Here is a 21413-nt window from a genome sequence, read left to right on the forward strand (position 1 = left end):
TATTCTTTGATGTTGTATCGATGATGTTTGAATGTCATATCACTGCTATGACCCAGCCTGGAATAGTTTTGTAAATTCATTGAACATCTGATATTGCTGAGCTTTGGTATCATTATGAAGGTCATTATGACTGAAAAACTGTATGCTATCTTTGAGTATTTCATTCTTGATGGAAAAGGATATTGCAATTGGTAAATTGATAATACAATTTTTTTTCTTGAGAGACATCACTAGTGTGAGGCCTTAATATTATACCAAGATTTTTCACCCTAATTCTTGAATGTCATTATTGCAAAATGTCATTTTAGAAGACATTATTAGAGGGCTTTTAAGCATACCTAGTAAGGTTTATGGGAAAATTATATTTGAGAGAGTGGTAGCATGGACCAAACACCTGATTGGGAAATAGCAACATGGCTTCAGGAGAGGTAGAGGATGTTTTACTAAATGCAATGAGGAATTTTAACCAGGAAAATAAAGTATATGTGCAAGTAGGAAGGGAGAAAGGTAAGGAGATCCTAGTGAAGACTGATCTGTATCAAGATTGTGTGATGTCAGCTTGGTTGTTTATTCTGTAGGTTGACAGGATGGTGAGGCAGTTAATGCAACAGGCTTAAAGTGAGGGGTGGCTTTTAAGTATGCTTAAAGTGGAGGCCATTGGATGGGAATTATTTGGTGTTTGCAGATTACTTGTCTCTGGTGGCGTCCTCCAGAGAGAAATTCCGGAAACTGGTGACAGAATTTGAAGGAATCTGTGAAAGAAGAAAATAAGAGTGAGCATGAACAAAAGTAAGGTGATGAGGTAGAATAGTGTTTGAGACAGGATGATATGAGTGTAAGTTTAATCAGGGAAGATCTAGAGGTAGTCAGATGCTGTGGTTACTTGGTAGTGGATGTGGCAGAGGATGGAACCTTGAGGGCTTCAGTTAATCATTGGATGGAAGAGTGGCCTAAGGTTCTCAGTGCATTAAGGAGTATGTGAAAGAGATCAGTAGCTTTTAGGTCGAAGGTGGGTATATTTTGAGGTATATTCCTGAAGGTGTTCTGTGGATGTAAATATTGGGCCAAAAATACAAAAGGATGAAGAAGGTGGACATGTTGGAAATGAAATGTCTAGGGTGAAATATATACTTTGATGGAAGGCAAGTGATTGTGTACAGAATGACAGTGTGAGATTGAGATGTGGTAGTAAGTATAGTCTATTTGAGAGGAAGTTAAAGATTGAGGTGTGGTAGTAAGTATGGTCTATTTGAAAGGACTGAGTAAGATGTGCTAAAAGGTCTGTACACATTAAGAGGATGAGAAAAGATAGACTGATAAAGAGATCTACATATCTGATGTGGAGAGAGCAAGGGGAAGACCACTGAGATGGAAGAATAGATAGAAGGATGCTTTGGAATATTAAGGTGAGAGCATTCAGAAGGGCAGGAGGCATGCATAGGATAAAATGAATTGGATTGATGTGGTATATGGAGGGCAATATGCTATAAGATGGTATAACCAGGATATATGAAACAGATTAGATAAGCCCTAAAGTAGTCTTTGGGTTGTAGATTCTGCTTTCAAGTATATTATACATAACAACTGTTTGTTTGTTCCTGATACTACCTCTCTAAGGTAGTTGAGGCTGTTAAGGAAAAAACTACTTGTGAAAGGTTCAAACTGAAATGATCTGGAGGTAAACCAGGTTTATGTTCGGTGCTTCTTTCTATTATTTTGCTTTGTTGCTGTCTCCCGCGTTAGCGAGGTAGCACAAGGAAACAGACGAAAGAATGGCCCAACCCACCCACATACACATGTATATACATACATGTCCACACACAAATATACATACTTATACATCTCAACGTATACATATATGTACACACACAGACATATACATATATACTACACATGTACATAGTTCATACTGTCTGCCTTTATTCATTCCCATCGCCACCCCGCATGAAATAACAACCCCCTCCTTCCCTCATGTGCACGAGATAGCGCTAGGAAAAGACAACAAAGGCCACATGCATTCACACTCAGTCTCTAGCTGTCATGTAATAGTGCACCGAAACCACAGCTCTCTTTCCACATCCGGGCCCCACAGAACTTTCCATGGTTTACCCCAGATGCTTCACATGCCCTGGTTCAATCCATTAACAACACATCGACCCCACATCTCTCTTACCCTATTATTACTTACTCGATCAAACCACCTCACGCCACATATTGTTCTCAAACATCTCATTTCCAGCACATCCACCCTCCTGTGCACAACTCTATCAATAGCCCATGCCTCGCAACCTTATAACATTGTTGGAACCACTGTTCCTTCAAACATACCCATTTTTGCTTTCCGAGATAATGTTCTCGACTTCCACACATTCTTCAACGCTCCCAGAAGTTTTGCCCCCTCCCCCACCCTATGATTCACTTCTGCTTCCATGGTTCCATTCGCTGCCAAACCCACTCCCAGGTATCTAAAACACTTTACTTCCTCCAGTTTTTCTCCATTCAAACTTACCTCCCAGTTGACTTGTCCCTCAACCCTACTGAACCTAATAACCTTGCTCTTATTCACATTTACTCTCAGCTTTCTTCTTACACACACTTTACCAAACTCAGTCACCAGCTTCTGCAGTTTCTCACATGAATCAGCCACCAGCGCTGTATCATCAGCAAACAACAACTGACTCACTTCTCAAGCTCTCTCATCCACCACAGACTGCATACTTGCCCCTCTATCCAAAACTCTTGCACTCACCTTCCTAACAACCCCATCCATAAACAAATTAAACAACCATGGAGACATCACACACCCCTGCCGCAAACCTACATTCACTGAGAACTAATCACATTCCTCTCTTCCTACACGTACACATGCCTTACATCCTCGATAAAAACTTTTCACTGCTTCTAACAACTTGCCTCCCACACCATCTTTTTATTTATTCATTTATTATACTTTGTCACTGTCTCCTGTGTTAGTGAGGTAGTGCATGGAAACAGACAAAAGAATGGACCAACCCACCCACATACACATGTATATACGCCCACGTACATACCTATACATTTCAACGTATACATACATATACATACACAGACATATACATATATACACATGTACATATTCATACTTTGCTGCCTTCATCCATTCCCATCATCACCCTACCTCATATGAAATGGCACCCCCCTTCCCCCGTGTGCACATGAGGTAGCACTAGGAAAAGACAACAAAGGCCACATTTGTTCACACTCAGTCTCTAGCTGTCATGTGTAATGCGCCGAAAGCATAGCTCTCTTCCCACATCTAGGCCCCACAAAACTTTCCATGGTTTACCCCAGGTGCTTAATATGCCCTGGTTCAATCCATTGACAGCATGTCGAACCCGGTATAGCACATTGTTCCAATTCACTCTATTCCTTGCACGCCTTTCACCCTCCTGTATGTTTAGGCCCCAATCACTCAAAATCTTTTTCCCTCCATGCTTCCACCTCCAATTTGGTATCCCACTTCTCCTCATTCACTCCAGCTCTTACATGTATATCCTCTTTGTCAATCTTTCCTCACTGATTCTCTCCATGTAACCAACCATTTCGATACACCCTCTTGTGCTCTCTCAACCACTCTCTTTTTATTACCACGCATCTCTTACCCTTTCATTACTTACTCGATCAAACCACCTCACACCACATATTGTCTTCAAAAATTTCATTTCCAACACATCCACCCTCCTCTGTACAACCCTATCTATAGCCCAAAGCAAAATAAATAAAAATATAAATATGTTGAAGGAAAATGCTTTTACTACAAGCATATTATCATATCCAGCAATGCTTAGTAGGTGTTGATTAATAATAGAGAGTTTGAACAACACAACCATTAAACCTTTCATTGTTCACTCATTCTGAAATGATTCACTAGTATGAAAAAAAAAAATTTGTTCTCCATACTGAATATCTTTATTTGTATTATTGAGAAAAATGATAAAAAAAGTAGGACACTGTCATCTGTTGTAAAGGGTGTTCAGTGTATGGGGATAAGCCCTGGATGGTGGCATGGACCCTCTTTATTTTGTAAGCATATGATGATTTTTTTTTTCTAGGTGTGATTTCACTGCACATACACTTACACATATTATAATCTTTGTGATTTTATCCAAATCTCATTAACTTCAAACCTTTTACATATACATATTCTTATAATGTATATTTGTGTATTTTATTTTACTCATCTTTATATCACTAGCACAGAGAGAACATTATTTACATTAGTAAAGGGAAAACAGAACCTTATTTTCATCAAAAAAATTGATATTGATACAAGATAGACTATTTCTTTTATTGTGAAAATGACTACAATAGTCTCATGCATGTTCCCTTTGGGAATTCCCTTGAGAGGATGGATACGGCAAAAGAGTCTCCGTAAATGCTGAACTCCAGTGCTGCTTCTTAGCCTTTTTTATGTCTCACCCTTGGCATGTCACTGGCAGAGGGCAACTCTTGCATTTCCATAGGCTTCTACCTGATGTTCCCACCAACTACTGTTACATAATTTGTGTACCAAATGATTCAGCCTACTATTTCTACCTAACGCTCCCAGCTAACGTTTGTATCTATTACTTTGACGTAATATTAGGTACAGTAGGGTTGAGGGTCAAGTCAATTGGGAGGTAAGTTTGAATGGAGAAAAGCTGGAGGAAGTGAAGTGTTTTAGATATCTGGGAGTGGATCTGGCAGTGGATGGAACCATGGAAGCGGAAGTGAATCATAGGGTGGGGGAGGGGGCGAAAATTCTGTGAGCCTTGAAGAATGTTTGGAAGTTGAGAACATTATCTCGGAAAGCAAAAATGGGTATGTTTGAAGGAATAGTGGTTCCAACAATTTTGTATGGTTGCAAGGCGTGGGCTATGGATAGAGTTGTGCGCAGGAGGGTGGATGTGCTGGAAATGAGATGTTTGAGGACAATATGTGGTGTGAGGTGGTTTGATCGAGTAAGTAATGTAAGGGTGAGAGAGATGTGTGGAAATAAAAAGAGTGTGGTTGAGAGAGCAGAAGAGGGTATTTTGAAATGGTTTGGTCACATGGAGAGAATGAGTGGGGAAAGATTGACCAAGAGGATATATGTGTCGGAGGTGGAGGGAACGAGGAGAAGTGGGAGACCAAATTGGAGGTGGAAAGATGGAGTGAAAAAGATTTTGAGTGATCGGGGCCTGAACATGCAGGAGGGTGAAAGGCGTGCAAGGAATAGAGTGAATTGGAACGATGTGGTATACCGGGGTCGATGTGCTGTCAATGGATTGAACCAGGGCATGTGAAGCGTCTGGGGTAAACCATGCAAAGTGTGTGGGGCCTGGATGTGGAAAGGGAGCTGTGGTTTCGGTGCATTATTACATGACGGCTAGAGACTGAGTGTGAACGAATGGGGCCTTTGGTGTTTTTCCTAGCGCTACCTCGCACACATGAGGGGGGAGGGGGTTGTTAATCCATGTGTGGCGAGGTGGCGATGGGAACAAATAAAGGCTGACAGTATGAATTATGTACATGTGTATATATGTATATGTCTGTGTGTGTATATATATGTGTACATTGAGATGTATAGGTATGTATATTGTGCACGGGTGGACATGTATGTATATACATGTGTTTGTGGGCGGGTTGGGCCATTCTTTCGTCTGTTTCCTTATGCTACCTCGCTAACGCGGGAGACAGCGACAAAGCAAAATAAATGAAAAATAAATAAATAAATACTTTGACGTAATACTTATATCTACTGTTCCTACTTACTACTACTGTCTATTGCTTCTCCCATTTTGCCAAGAGGCAGGATTAGTGCATAATGCTCACCGCAGAAAAATCAAGGGTTAGGAATGATGAATTGTGTTATGTGTGACAAGGGGAGGTTGTATGTTTGTAGACAAAATGTCAGCAGTCCACATGTGAGTGAGGTAGAAAGAAGCTAGCTGTCTTGGTCAAAGGAGAGCAACTTGACAACCACTGAAATGCTGGCTCACTATGCAGCTACCACTGACCCTCCCAGTACCCAGGTGGGTAGTACAGGTAATATACCCCACCAGTCAGTGGCTGCCTAAGAACTACTACCAACTTTGTTAGTTGCTGTTTTAATTTGTCATCCTGCAGTGATAAGGCAGGTATACTTTATTTGACAATTTGAGGGTGATTTTGATACATGTCATTTTTCTAGATGTGTTGTTTGGTTACTGTGACATCTTTGGATAAGATCTGATTCATCCATCAGTTGGGAATTCAAATGAGTGTTCAGAGGTTTAGAGCCACAAATGGCTCAGCGCCACATGCTGTGTCCAGCCACTAATGTTGCTAGGCCTAGTGAGAAAGTTAAAGAAAAATAACAATTTCAGAAGATTTTTGAGAGTAACAGAAAACTTTACTCTTTAGAAGCAGAAGTGGTTTATTTCTACCTCACTAAGAGATGTTTACAAGTTTCATAGTGATAGAAGCAGTCAGAATGAGATGAGAAACAGGTATAAAAAGGAGGAGGAAGAGTGCTTAACTTATTCATCTGCATAGGAGTAAGTATAGATATTAGTTAAATAGTTTCATATCTGGATCAGTTGAAAAAACTGGAAATTACCGGGCAGAACACTTTACAGAACATAAAGGTTAAAGCTGAGTGATAGAAGCTGAGAAATCAGAGCCGTCTTCTGAACTGAATCAAAAACTTTTGAAGTATCATGGGAACAGACGTAAGCTTATCCAAAATTCTTGAGAGAGTAGAATTGAATTTAAATGAGATAGGAAAGACCAGTCGATGTAGCCTGATATAGCTGTACTATGATTAGTAAGGTTATGATTTTCAAGATGCTTGATGTGAGAGTTTAGAAAAGTGGTCCAAAAGCTTTTGAAGTCAAAGAAATCAGAACTTTAGTATTCCAATTAAAGGCTTGAAATTGTCTCGCTGTCACAGGGTGGCATTTCTTAGGTGACAAGTTTGGAATACTAAGATTGAGAAAATGAAAGGTTTTGCACATGCTGTTATGAATATCTCTCAATATACCTTTAGTATGTTCTTCATTTTCAGATTGTTTTTGGTAATGTTTCTTTACTTTGCACAGGTATTAGTCTTTTGTCCCCTGAAGTAGTTGACATCAGCCATTCTAATGAAGAAAGTAAACAGCTCTCCTCAGCAGAATTAGCTACTCCGGAAAATCTCTCACACTATTATCTCTTGGTTCCAGCAAAACTTAGGCTTGTCACATTAGCTGCATTTATTCTCTCAAAGTGTAAGGTTAGTACTTGATTTGTGAATTGATTGTATTCATATTCATGCAAGAAAAGGAAAGTTTTAAACATACAGTGTTTCAGACATTTTACCCATTATGTAGCACAGATTTACCATTCTACATGATATTGAATTTTTCTTGAACAGTTTGGTGATGAAAGAAAGATGATTGTCTTCTTTGCAACTCAGGATATGGTGGATTATCACACAGCCCTTTTCTCCCAGGTTTTGTCCAGGTGAGAAATTTTCTGCATTATTTCATTTATCAAAGTTTAATGAATAGCTTTCCCTTTCATTCTGTCACTATTATAGTAAGTAAATGTAACTGAAAAATGGGATCCTGGTCACCGTTTAAGATTTTCAAATAATTTTACTGGTTGATCGCTATAAAAGTTAAATGGGAAAATTTGCTCTCTAATAATGTATATGTAAGTAAAGGCGACAGTTACAATGGTCTGTCTTCTCCTTTTTTGTTTGTATTATCAGGATCTTACTGATGAGCTTGAAAGACAGGCCTATGCCTGTCAAAATTTAAGTGACAATGAGTTCGTCATGCCAGCTACATTCATATAATACATGGACATGTTTGCATGAGACAGGGTAAATTGGAGTATGTAGTATAAAAGGGGCGATGTTCTGTTATTGGACAGAACCAGGACATATGAAACAGTCAAGGGAAATCATACAAAAGTCAGTGGTTCCTGGTTGTGAATAGGTGGTGGTGGTTTTGGTGCATTATGCGTGACACCTAAAGAATGGATGTGAGTGGATGAGGTATTTTCTTAGTATTTTCCCAGCATTAGCTCACTAATGTGGCTAATGGCAAACAAGTATGAAAGAAAAACAGAACTTATATTACAGAACTGAAAACATCACCTGTATATGTGGCTGTTTCGGCTTATCCTTTAGCTTGGTGTTAGGGTAGGAGTGTTTTCTCACTAGTGACCAATTTTTGTTTTATATATCCCGGGTTTTTCTTCTCACTTTCTGATTCCAATTATCTGAGTCATTACATGCAATGTTATTGTCTTTGAAGTGTGCACCTAGTACCTAGTCCTTGCTTAGCAATGGTAATGTCTTTGAGGTGTGCACCTAGTACCTAGTCCTTGCTTAATGTTGGAGATGCATTCCTGGGAAAGAGAACTTGGTGGAATCCCATTTTACTGTAGCAGGATTCTGAGGGATAACGGGAGCTATTTTCATGGGATGGACATCTTTACTTAATTTTCACACAGAATGCCAAGAAACATGCAAATACACCATTAATGTAAGTATTCATTTAAGAAAAACAGCTTAAGCTAATATTATTTATCAATAGAAATACTACATTACTATACACAAAGTACAGGCATGTTGTGTTGATTCTGCCTTTCGATCCAGATACTGAGAATTTGTTTCATTTTCCCTATAACTTCTGTTCTGTGAGTAATCTTTGTTGCATTGGAGGAACACTGCTTTACTTTACCTACATGTTGGAGTAGGTCACAGCAGTGCGTATGATTTAGTATTTGCTGTTAACTACAAAGAAAATGTTTCATTTTCCTTGTGGTTATCAGCAAATTTACCTGCATGCTTAGCAATTGTTCTTACTGATGTACCATACAAGCTGAGACCTCTGAAAGTATAATCACCATATTGACCTGCATCAAAACCCACAAAATGTCTAACTTTACCTCCATGCTGATGCTCTTCTTGCTGTTCTTCACACAAGCTGAGATCTTCTACCTTGGGAATTTCAGCATTCACCATAGGAAATGGTTGAATTTCTCCCGTGTGGATAGTGGAGGGATTGAAGCCCCTCCATTCTCCATTTTCAATGACTTAGAGCAAATTGTCTCCTACCCTACCCATACACCTGACCATTGTGACCACTTTCCTAATGTTATGAATCTGTTTTTCACCTCTAGTCCATTCCACTGTAAGTACGCTATCTTGTCCCCACTTAGTTGATCTGATCACATTTTCATAAATATATCTATTCTAATGGCACCTCCTCCTCCAGCAGCACCTTCTATGCATAAATACTGGCACCTGAACAAAGCTGACTGGAATAACTTGTATAACTTCTTTTTTGACTTTCTTTGGGTAAATTACTGTCTCGTATGTGTTGGTGCTTTTGTCTCTGCCAGACGCAAAGCAGAGGTTATTCTTGCAGGAATGGAAGCATTTATCCCTTCCTCTTCCAAGACAGCTTCATCCAATCCATGGTTCAGCCATTCCTGTTCTGTTCTGAAGCATATCAGGCTTGGAAAACCTCTCTTCCTCACGCTCTCATTCAGCTTTTATCACTGCCCTAATCACTGCCAGCATGTTATCCATGAGGCGAAGCATTCCATCATTCAACGGAAGTGCGATAAACTCTCCTTGTCATCCACTGATAGGTCTTTCTGGTCTTTAGCTAAGGGCATCTCTAACAACTTCTGTCACTGCTTTTCTTCACTTTTCCATTCTGACGGTACTATAACTTTCTCTCCCGTTGATAAAGTAGCTCTCTTTGGTTCCCATTTCTCCTTTAACTCCATCTTGGATGACTCTAACATTCCTTCACCCCCTGATTCTCCTCTTACTAATCCTATGCCTCTTCGTGTAATCTCCTTTCATACTGTCCAAAAAGTGCTCCTTTCTCTGGACACAAGCATCCAACCCCATGTACTGAAAGAATGTGTCTCTGAACTTGCACCTGTGATTGTTCATCTGTTCCGTTTTTGCTTTAAAAATCAAAAGTTTTCCTTCTCTTTGGAGACACTTATTGATACATCCCATCTCTAAGAAGGGCGTGACTGTTCTGACCCCTCTAACTATTGTCCTATTGCCTTGACATCTACCATTTCAAAAGTCTATGAATCCATCTTCAATTCCCATATCCTTAAACACCTCGAAAATCACAGTCTTTTATCTGATCACCAGTATGGCTTCTGTAATATGAGATCCACTGGTGATATTCTTTTCTATCTTACTAATATGTGGTCTTCATCCTTGAAAGCCTTTGGGGAGTCATATGTAGTTGCCCTTGACATACCTAAGGCCTTTGACAGGGTGTGGCATAGGGGTCTCATCTCTAAGCTCCCTTCCTTTGGCTTCCATACCTTACTTTGCTCCTTCATGTTTAGCTTCCTCTTCAGCTGACCTATCTCTGTGTTGGTGATGGATCAGCCTCTCCCCTTTTCTCTATCAACAGCAGTGTCCCTTAAGGTTCTGTCTTGTCCCCTACACTTTTTCTCCTTTTTTTCATTGATTTCTTCCTCTCCCACAAATAATCCAATGACTCATACATTGATGACTCAACACTACATTCATCCACATCACTTGATCTGCATCTCGTCTTGACACAGCTTCCTCAGTATACTCAGACTTGGACAGGATATCTCAGTGGAGTAGACAAAATCATGTTAAGTTTACAGTAATGCCTCCAAGACCCAGTTTCTACCCATCTCTTTATCGAAAATTCCTCAACTCTCATCTCTCCTTTGACAGTTCTGTAATTCCACCTCCTAATGAACATGATTGGTATTACTGTAACATCCACTCTTTCTTGGAAGCCCCACATCAATGGAATATCTAAGTCTACCTGTAAGAAATTGGGTGTCCTGTTTAGGTGTCGAAACTTCTTTTCTGAACACTTATACAAGGTGTTGATTCATCCTTGTATGGAGTACTGCTTTCACATCTGTTGTGGTTCTACCTCTGTACGCTTACTTGACAGAGTCAAGTCAAAAGCAATCTAACTTATAAACTGTCCCAAGCTACCTTCCAAACTTGACCCTGTTGCCGTATGCTGCAATGTTGGTTCACGTTCCCTCTTTTATTGGTATTACTTTAGTTTTTGCTCCCAAGAGCTGGCTGCCTAGTGTGCCCCTACCACTGGCTAGACCATGCAACACTTGGCCAGCTGCTGCATTATATGATTATTTTGTGGCCATCAGCAACTCAAGGATGGGCTGTTTTGATAACTGCTTCTTTCCCTACATGTGGAAGCCTTGGAACACTCTACCTTCTCATGGTTTTTCAGTTCCTGTGACCTGGCACATTTCAAAAGATGGGTCATTCATGTCCTCAAAAATTCATAAATACTTTCCCTTGTCTTTTTTTTTCTACATCATGATTCTCTCTTTATTTCAAATAAGGCCTGATTTTGTTGTGAACTTTTGTCTGTTACTATAGCCTTCAACATTAAAGAAAAAAAAAAGCACAGTGCACACTTGGGTAATTTCCACACATAAGTTTAGGGGGTTTGAAGAGGTTATACTGAAACATTGTCATTTTTCCATGTCTACAGTTTAAAATCTTTTTCTATAAATGCTATTTGATTTTTTTGTTATTTATTTTATATTTATTTTACTTTGTCGCTGTTTACTGCGTTAGCGAGGTAGCGCAAGGAAACAGACGAAAGAATGGCCCAACCCAACCACATACTCATGTATATACATACATGTCCACACACGCAAATTTACGTACCTATACATCTCAACATATACATATATATACACACACAGACATGTACATATATACACACGTACATAATTCATACTGTCTGCCTTTATTTATTCCCATCGCCACCCCGCCACACATGAAATAAAAAAACCCCTCTCCCCTCATGTGTGCGAGGTAGCGCTAGGAAAAGACAACAAAGGCCACATTCGTTGACACTCAGTCTCTAGCTGTCATGTAATAATGCACTGAAACCACAGCTCCCTTTCCACATCCAGGCCCCACAGAAATATCCATGGTTTACCCCAGATGCTTCACATGCCCTGGTTCAATCCTTTGACAGCACGTCGACCCCAGTATACCACATCGTTCCAATTCACTCTATTCCTTGCACGCCTTTCACCCTCCTGCATGTTCAGGCCCCGGCCACTCAAAATCTTTTTCACTTCATCTTTCCACCTCCAATTTGGTCTCCCACTTCTCCTCATTCCCCCCATCTCTGACACATAAATCCTCTTTGTCAATCTTTCCTCACTCATTCTCTCCATGTGACTAAACCATTTCAAAACACCCTCTTCTGCTCTCTCAACCACACTCTTTTTAGTACCACACATCTCTCTTACCCTATTATTACTTACTCGATCAAACCACCTCACACCACATATTGTCCTCAAACATCTCATTTCCAGCACATCCACCCTCCTCCGCACAACTCTATCTATAGCCCACGTCTCGCAACCGTATAACATTGTTGGAACCACTATTCCTTCAAACATACCCATTTTTTCATTCCGAAATAATGTTCTCGACTTCCACGCATTCTTCAACGCACCCAGAACTTTTGCCCCCTCCCCCACCCTATGATTCACTTCCGCTTCCATGGTTCCATCTGCTGCCAAATCCACTCCCAGATATCTAAAACACTTCACTCCCTCCAGTTTTTCTCCATTCAAACTTATCTCCCAACTAACTTGTCCCTCAACCCTACTGTACCTAATAACCTTGCTCTTATTCACATTTACTCTCAGCTTTCTTCTTTCACACACTTTACCAAACTCAGTCACCAGCTTCTGCAGTTTCTCACACGAATCAGCCACCAGCGCTGTATCATCAGCGAACAACAACTGACTCACTTCCCAAGCTCTCTCATCCACAAGAGACTGCATACTTGCCCCTCTTTCCAAAACCATTGCATTCACCTCCCTAACAATCCCATCCATAAATAAATTAAACAGCCATGGAGACATCTCACACCCCTGCCACAAACCTACATTCACTAAGAACCAGTCACTTTCCTCTCTTCCTACACGTACACATGCCTTACATCCTCGATAAAAACTTTTCACTGCTTCTAACAACTTGCCTCCCACACCATATATTCTTAATACTTTCCTCAGGGCATCTGTATCAATTCTATCAATGCCTTCTCCAGATCCATAAATGCTACATACAAATCCATTTGCTTTTCTAAGTATTCCTCACAAACATTCTTCAAAGCAAACACCTGATCCACAGATCCTCTACCACTTCTGAAACCACACTGCTCTTCCCCAATCTGATGCTCTGTACATGCTTTCACCCTCTCAATCAATACCCTCCCATATGATTTCCCAGGGATACTCAACAAACTTATGCCTTTGTAATTTGAGCACTCACTTTTATCCCCCTTTGCCTTTGTACAATGGCACTATGCAACCATTCCGCCAATCCTCAGGCACCTCACCATGAGTCATTATTATTTTTTTTTTTTTATTATACTCTGTCGCTGTCTCCCGCATTTGCGAGGTAGCGCAAGGAAACAGACGAAAGAAATGGCCCAACCCCCCCCATACACATGTATATACATACGTCCACACACGCAAATATACATACCTACACAGCTTTCCATGGTTTACCCCAGACGCTTCACATGCCTTGATTCAATCCACTGACAGCACGTCAACCCCGGTATACCACATCGCTCCAATTCACTCTATTCCTTGCCCTCCTTTCACCCTCCTGCATGTTCAGGCCCCGATCACACAAAATCTTTTTCACTCCACCTTTCCACCTCCAATTTGGTCTCCCTCTTCTCCTCGTTCCCTCCACCTCCGACACATATATCCTCTTGGTCAATCTTTCCTCTCATTCTCTCCATGTGCCCAAACCACTTCAAAACACCCTCTTCTGCTCTCTCAACCATGCTCTTTTTATTTCCACACATCTCTCTTACCCTTACGTTACTCACTCGATCAAACCACCTCACACCACACATTGTCCTCAAACATCTCATTTCCAGCACATCCATCCTCCTGCGCACAACTCTATCCATAGCCCATGCCTCGCAACCATACAAAATTGTTGGAACCACTATTCCTTCAAACATACCCATTTTTGCTTTCCGAGATAATGTTCTCGACTTCCACACATTCTTCAAGGCCCCCAGAATTTTCGCCCCCTCCCCCACCCTATGATCCACTTCCGCTTCCATGGTTCCATCCACTGCCAGATCCACTCCCAGATATCTAAAACACTTCACTTCCTCCAGTTTTTCTCCATTCAAACTCACCTCCCAATTGACTTGACCCTCAACCCTACTGTACCTAATAACCTTGCTCTTATTCACATTTACTCTTAACTTTCTTCTTCCACACACTTTACCAGACTCAGTTACCAGCTTCTGCAGTTTCTCACATGAATCAGCCACCAGTGCTGTATCATCAGCGAACAACAACTGACTCACTTCCCAAGCTCTCTCATCCCCAACAGACTTCATACTTGCCCCTCTTTCCAAAACTCTTGCATTCACCTCCCTAACAACCCCATCCATAAACAAATTAAACAACCATGGAGACATCACACACCCCTGCCGCAAACCTACATTCACTGAGAACCAATCACTTTCCTCTCTTCCTACATGTACACATGCCTTACATCCTCGATAAAAACTTTTCATTGCTTTTAACAACTTTCCTCCCACACCATATATTCTTAATACCTTCCACAGAGCATCTCTATCAACTCTATCATATGCCTTCTCCAGATCCATAAATGCTACATACAAATCCATTTGCTTTTCTAAGTATTTCTCATGAGTCATACATACATTAAATAACCTTACCAACCAGTCAACAATATGGTCACTCCCTTTTTTTTAATAAATTCCAATGCAATACCATCCAAACCTGCTGCCTTGCCAGCTTTCATCTTCCGCAAAGCTTTTACTACCTCTTCTTTGTTTACCAAATCATTTTCCCTAACCCTCTCACTTTGCGCACCACCTCGACCAAAAAACCCTATATCTGCCACTCTATCATCAAACACATTGAACAAACCTTCAAAATACTCACTCCATCTCCTCACATCACCACTACTTGTTATCACCTCCCCATTTGCCCCCTTCACTGAAGATCCCAGATTGGGGAGTCTAAATGTGTGTGGATGTAACCAAGATGAGAAAAAAGGAGAGATAGGTAGTATGTTTGAGGAAAGGAACCTGGATGTTTTGGATCTGAGTGAAACGAAGCTCAAGGGTAAAGGGGAAGAGTGGTTTGGGAATGTCTTGAATGTTAGTGAGAGGTTAGTGAGAGGACAAGAGCAAGGGAAGGAGTAGCACTACTCCTGAAACAGGAGTAGTGGGAGTATGTGATAGAGTGTAAGAAAGTAAACTCTAGATTGATATGGGTAAAACTGAAAGCAGATGGAGAGAGATGGGTGATTATTGGTGCATATGCACCTGGGCATGAGAAGAAAGATCATGAGAGGCAAGTGTTTTGGGAGCAGCTGAGTGAGTGTGTTAGTAGTTTTGATGCACAAGACCGGGTTATAGTGATGTGTGATTTGAATGCAGAGGTGAGTAATGTGGCAGTTGAGGGAATATTTGGTGTACATGGGGTGTTCAGTGTTGTTAATGGAAATGGTGAAGAGCTTGTAGATTTATGTGCTGAAAAAGGACTGGTGATTTGGAATACCTGGTTTAAAAAGAGAGATATACATAAGTATATGTATGTAAGTAGGAAGATGGCAAGAGAGCGTTATTGGATTACGTGTTAATTGATAGGCACGCGAGAGACTTTTGGATGTTAATGTGCTGAGAGGTGCAACTGGAGGGATGTCTGATCATTATCTTGTGGAGGCGAAGGTGAAGATTTGTAGAGGTTTTCAGAAAAGAAGAGAGAATGTTGGGGTGAAGAGAGTGTTGAGAGTAAGTGAGCTTGGGAAGGAGACTTGTGTGAGGAAGTACCAGGAGAGATTGAGTGCAGAATGGAAAAAGGTGAGAACAAAGGAGGTAAGGGGAGTGGGAGAGGAATGGGATGTATTTAGGGAAGCAGTGATGGCTTGCGCAAAAGATGCTTGTGGCATGAGAAGCGTGGGAGGTGGGCAGATTAGAAAGGGTTGTGAGTGGTGGGATGAAGAAGTAAGTTTGCTAGTGAAAGAGAAGAGAGAGGCATTTGGACGATTTTTGCAGGGAAATAATGCAAATGAGTGGGAGTTGTGTAAAAGAAAGAGGGAGGAGGTCAAGAGAAAAGTGTAAGAGGTGAAAAAGAGGGCAAATGAGAGTAGGGGTGAGAGAGTATCATTCAGTTTTAGGGAGAATAAAAAGATGTTTTGGAAGGAGGTAAATAAAGTGCATAAGACAAAGAAATCATTGGGATTTTTTTATTATACTTGATAAAAAAAAGAAATACCAGTAGTGTTCATAAAAAGTTTTTGTAAACACATGTTGAGTATATCCTCAGGTAGTAAACCCATATTCTAATGGACTTCATTGTATCAAAATTCAACTTCTTATGGACCCTTCACACATCACCAGACTAAGTCTGGAGTCTGATAGACATTTCAGTAAAAGTCCATTACATCTGGTGTGTGAAATGAGAGGGCTAGGGAGAATGGTTTGGTAAAGAGAGGAGAGATAGTGAAAGCTTTGTGGAATATGAAATCCTGCAAGGCAGTGGGTTTGGATGGTATTGCAGTAGAATTTATTAGAAAAGGGGTGACTGTGTTGTTCATTGGTTGGTAAGGATATTCACTGTATGTATGGACCACGGTGAAGTGCCTGAGGATTGGCAGAATGCATAGTGCCATTGTATAAAGGCAAAGGGGATAAAGGTGAGTGTTCAAACTACAGAGACATAAGTTTGTTGAGTATACCTGGGAAATTATATGGGAAGGTATTGATTGAGTGTGAGGGCATGTACAGAGCATCAGATTGGGAAAGAGCAGTGCGGTTTCAGAAGTGGTAGAGGATGTGAGGATCAGGTGTTTGCTTTGAGGAATGTATGTGAGAAATACTTAGAAAAGCAGGTGAATTTGTATGTAGCATTTATGGATCTAGAAATGGCATATGATATGGTTGATAGAGATGCTTTGTGGAAGGTATTAAGAGTATGTTATGGTGTTGGAGGTAAGTTGCTAGAAGCAGTGAAGTGAAAAGTTTTTACCAAGGATGTAAGGCATGTGTACGAGTAGGAAGAGAGGAGAGTGATTGGTTCCCGGTGAATGTTGGTTTGTAGCAGGGATGTGTGATGTCCCCATGGTTGTTTAATTTGTTTATGGATGGGATAGTTAGGGAGGTAAATGCAAGAGTTTTGGAGAGAGGTGCGAGTATGCAGTCTGTTGTGGATGAGAGAGCCTGGAAAGTGAGTCAGTTGTTGTTTACTGTACCATGTGAGAAATTACTGAAGTTTGTGACTGAGTTTAGAAAAGTGTGTGAAAGGAGAAAGTTGAGAGTAAATGTGAAAAAGAGCAAGGGTTTTAGGTTCAGTAGGGTTGAGGGACAAGTTGATTGAGATGTAAGCTTGAATTGAGAAAAATTAGAGGAAGTGAAGTGTTTTAGACATCTTGGAATGGACTTAGCAGCAGATAGAACCATGGAAGTGGAAGTGAGTCACAGGGTAGGGGAGGGGGCGAAGGTTCTGGGAGCGATAAAGACTGTGTGGAAGGAGAGAACACTGTCACGGAGAGCAAAAATGCGTATGTTTGAAGGAATAGTACTTCCAACAATATTGTGTGGTTGTGAGGCATGGGCAATAGATAGGTTGTACAGAGGAGGATGGATGTGTTGGAAATGAAATGTTCAAGGACAATATGTGGTGTGATGTGGTTTGATCAAGGAAGTAATGAAAGGGTAAGAGAGATGTGTGAAAACAAAAAGAGTGTGGTTGAGAGAGCAGAAGAGAGTGTGTTGAAATTGTTTGGACATATAGAGAGAATGAGTGAGGAAAGATTGACAAAGAGGATATATTTGTCATAGGTGGAGAGAACAAGAAGTGGGAGACCAATTTGGAGGTGGAAGGACGGAGTGAAAAAGATTTTGAGCAATTAGGGCCTGAACATATTGGAGGTTGAGAGGTGTGCTGGGAATAGAGTGAATTGGAACATTGTGGTATACTGGGGTCGACGTGCTGTAAGTGGACTGAACCAGGTCATGTGAAGCGTCTGGGGTAACCATAAAAAGGTCTGTGGGGCCTGGATGTGGATAGCGAGCTGTGGTTTTGGTGCACTACACATGACAGCTAGAGACTGAGTGTGAACAAAAGTGTGGCCTTTTTTGTCTGTTTTCTTGACATTTTCTTGCTGAAGCGGGTGGCAGCACCAGGAATGGTTGAATATGTACATGCGTATATATATGTATATGTCTGTGTGTGTTTGTGTATGTATATGTTGATATGTATATGTATGTATGTATATGTATGTATATGTATATGTATGTATATTTATGTATATGTTGATATGTATATGTACGTATATGTGCATATTGTGTTACTGGAGTGATAGTTTTCATACATGGTGCTTTGACAAGAAAATAGTGAAATTGGAAAAAAAAATGTAGCTTAGACATTGAAGCTTATTGATACAGTGGTTAAATTGATGAGAACTACTATTGACGTTTTTGTAAATAAATTATACATTTTCCCTTTTCCATAGCCAGAGGTTGAACCATTATGTGACATTCATTTTCTCATTTCATTTCAAGCTAGAAGTTTCAGTTTTCTAAATTATTTCTTACTTTTTCATATGTATATATATGTGTGTGTGTGTGTGTGTGTATATATGTGCCTGTGTATGTGTATGTATATATATATATATATATATATATATATATATATATATATATATATATATATATATATATATATATATATATATTATATATATATATATGTATATATATATATTCTTTCACCCCTATCCCCAGGGATAATATACATATATATATACACATACACACACACACACACGCACACATACACACATACACACATACATATATATACATGTGAAAAATGTAAGAAACAATTTAGAAAACTGAAACTTCTAGCTTGAAATGAAATGAAAAAATGAATGTCACATAATGATTCAACCTCTGGCTATGGAAAGGAAATGTTTAATTTCTTTACACAAACGTCAATAGTAGTTCTCATCAATTTAACCACTGTATCAATAAGCTTCAATGTCTAAGCTACATTTTTTCCAATTTCACTATTTTATTGTCAAAGCACCATGTATGAAAACTATCACTCCAGTAACACAACTATAAACATTTACTTCCCCTTTAAAAAAAAAAAAAAGTTCTGGGGAAGTCTGTCTTGATACACTGCGGGACACTCTACCACCTGGCGAGGTTTGTGTTGCAATGGTTCTTGATTCACAAACGTAGTAGCATCACTGGTGGGCCAAGGTAGTTCCGTTGGCGAAGAGGAGCTCATGAAACATGTCAGAAAGCATGCTACTGCAGGCAGGAGTGAAGGCTGATGCAAACTGGTATCACTCTGAATGATGTGATGGGGACGAGATGATCCTCTGACTCACGTCAGTTCACTTTCTCGCATCATGAAACCTTAACTTGGAGCACCTGATGGTTTTCATCTACGTTTTGATATTTTGCTATGCCTATGGTAGTTCTGTTGTTGTTTCCTCATCTACCCCTCGGTTTTCATCTACGTTTCTTCAGTTGTTGGTGTTTCATAGATAGGATTTTCAGTAGTTGTTGGTGTTTCAGAGGAAGGATTTTCAGTAGTTGTTGGTGTTTCAGAGGAAGGATTTTCGGTAGTTGGATCGTCAGTTGTGGTACTGGTAGAAGTGGTAACGGGACCACTTGTAGTAGAGGTGGGTAGCCAACCGATTGTCCATGATGAGGGTGGGTTGGGGCACACCTCTGCTTGCATATGGAAGTAAGATGGGATGCATCCTCCAACTGCCAAGGTGACTGTGTGAGAATGATGGGTGACGGTGGAGGTTGTCAGGGTCCTGGTGAAGGTCTCTGTCACCCATGTCACTAGCCTGATACAGCGGCAAAAAAAAAAAAAAAAAAAAAAAAAAAATATATCCCTGGGGATATATATAAGGGGTGAAAGAATACTTCCCACGCATTCCTCGCGTGTCGTAGAAGGCGACTAGAGGGGATGGGAGCGGGGGGCCAGAAATCCTCCCCTCCTTGTATTTTTTAACTTTCTAAAATGGGAAACAGAAGAAGGAGTCACGCGGGGAGTGCTCATCCTCCTCGAAGGCTCAGACTGGGGTGTCTAAATGTGTGTGGATGTAACCAAGAGGTGAAAAAAGGAGAGATAAGTAGTATGTTTGAGGAAAGGAACCTGGATGTTTTGGCTCTGAGTGAAACGAAGCTCAAGGGTAAAGGGGAAGAGTGGTTTGGGAATGTCTGGGGAGTAAAGTCAGGGGTTAGTGAGAGGACAAGAGCAAGGGAAGGAGTAGCAATACTCCTGAAACAGGAGTTGTGGGAGTATGTGATAGAGTGTAAGAAAGTAAATTCTCGATTAATATGGGTAAAACTGAAAGTTGATGGAGAGAGGTGGGTGATTATTGGTGCATATGCACCTGGGCATGAGAAGAAAGATTAAGAGAGGCAAGTGTTTTGGGAGCAGCTGAATGAGTGTGTTAGTGGTTTTGATGCACGAGACTGGGTTATAGTGATGGGTGATTTGAATGCAAAGGTGAGTAATGTGGCAGTTGAGGGAATAATTGGTATACATGGGGTGTTCAGTGTTGTAAATGGAAATGGTGAAGAGCTTGTAGATTTATGTGCTGAAAAAGGACTGATGATTGGGAATACCTGGTTTAAAAAGCGAGATATACATAAGTATACTTATGTAAGTAGGAGAGATGGCCAGAGAGCATTATTGGATTACGTGTTAATTGACAGGCGTGCGAAAGAGAGACTTTTGGATGTTAATGTGCTGAGAGGTGCAACTGGAGGGATGTCTGATCATTATCTTGTGGAGGCTAAGGTGAAGATTTGTATGGGTTTTCAGAAAAGAAGAGTGAATGTTGGGGTGAAGAGGATGGTGAGAGTAAGTGAGCTTGAGAAGGAGACCTGTGTGAGGAAGTACCAGGAGAGACTGAGTACAGAATGGAAAAAGGTGAGAACAATGGAAGTAAGGGGAGTGGGGGAGGAATGGGATGTATTTAGGGAATCAGTGATGGATTGCGCAAAAGATGCTTGTGGCATGAGAAGAGTGGGAGGTGGGTTGATTAGAAAGGGTAGTGAGTGGTGGGATGAAGAAGTAAGAGTATTAGTGAAAGAGAAGAGAGAGGCATTTGGATGATTTTTGCAGGGAAAAAATGCAATTGAGTGGGAGATGTATAAAAGAAAGAGACAGGAGGTCAAGAGAAAGGTGCAAGAGGTGAAAAAAAGGGCAAATGAGAGTTGGGGTGAGAGAGTATCATTAAATTTTAGGGAGAATAAAAAGATGTTCTGGAAGGAGGTAAGTGCATAAGACAAGGGAGCAAATGGGAACTTCAG

General features: G+C 40.5%; 1 protein-coding gene across 2 annotated transcripts in view; it reads left to right on the forward strand.

Annotated features, from left to right (window-relative positions):
* The window catches only part of LOC139752852 (ATP-dependent DNA helicase DDX31-like), a 185736-nt gene that overhangs the window by 52699 nt on the left and 111624 nt on the right, over positions 1-21413 (forward strand). For both annotated transcript variants that reach the window (XM_071668819.1, XM_071668820.1), the window contains exons 7-8: positions 7080-7252; positions 7394-7482. In XM_071668819.1, the coding sequence (XP_071524920.1) occupies positions 7080-7252; positions 7394-7482 (262 nt within the window). The remainder of the gene's footprint in view (positions 1-7079; positions 7253-7393; positions 7483-21413) is intronic.

This window comes from Panulirus ornatus, chromosome 13 (genome assembly GCF_036320965.1).
Source record: "Panulirus ornatus isolate Po-2019 chromosome 13, ASM3632096v1, whole genome shotgun sequence".
NCBI classification, from domain to species: domain Eukaryota; kingdom Metazoa; phylum Arthropoda; class Malacostraca; order Decapoda; family Palinuridae; genus Panulirus; species Panulirus ornatus.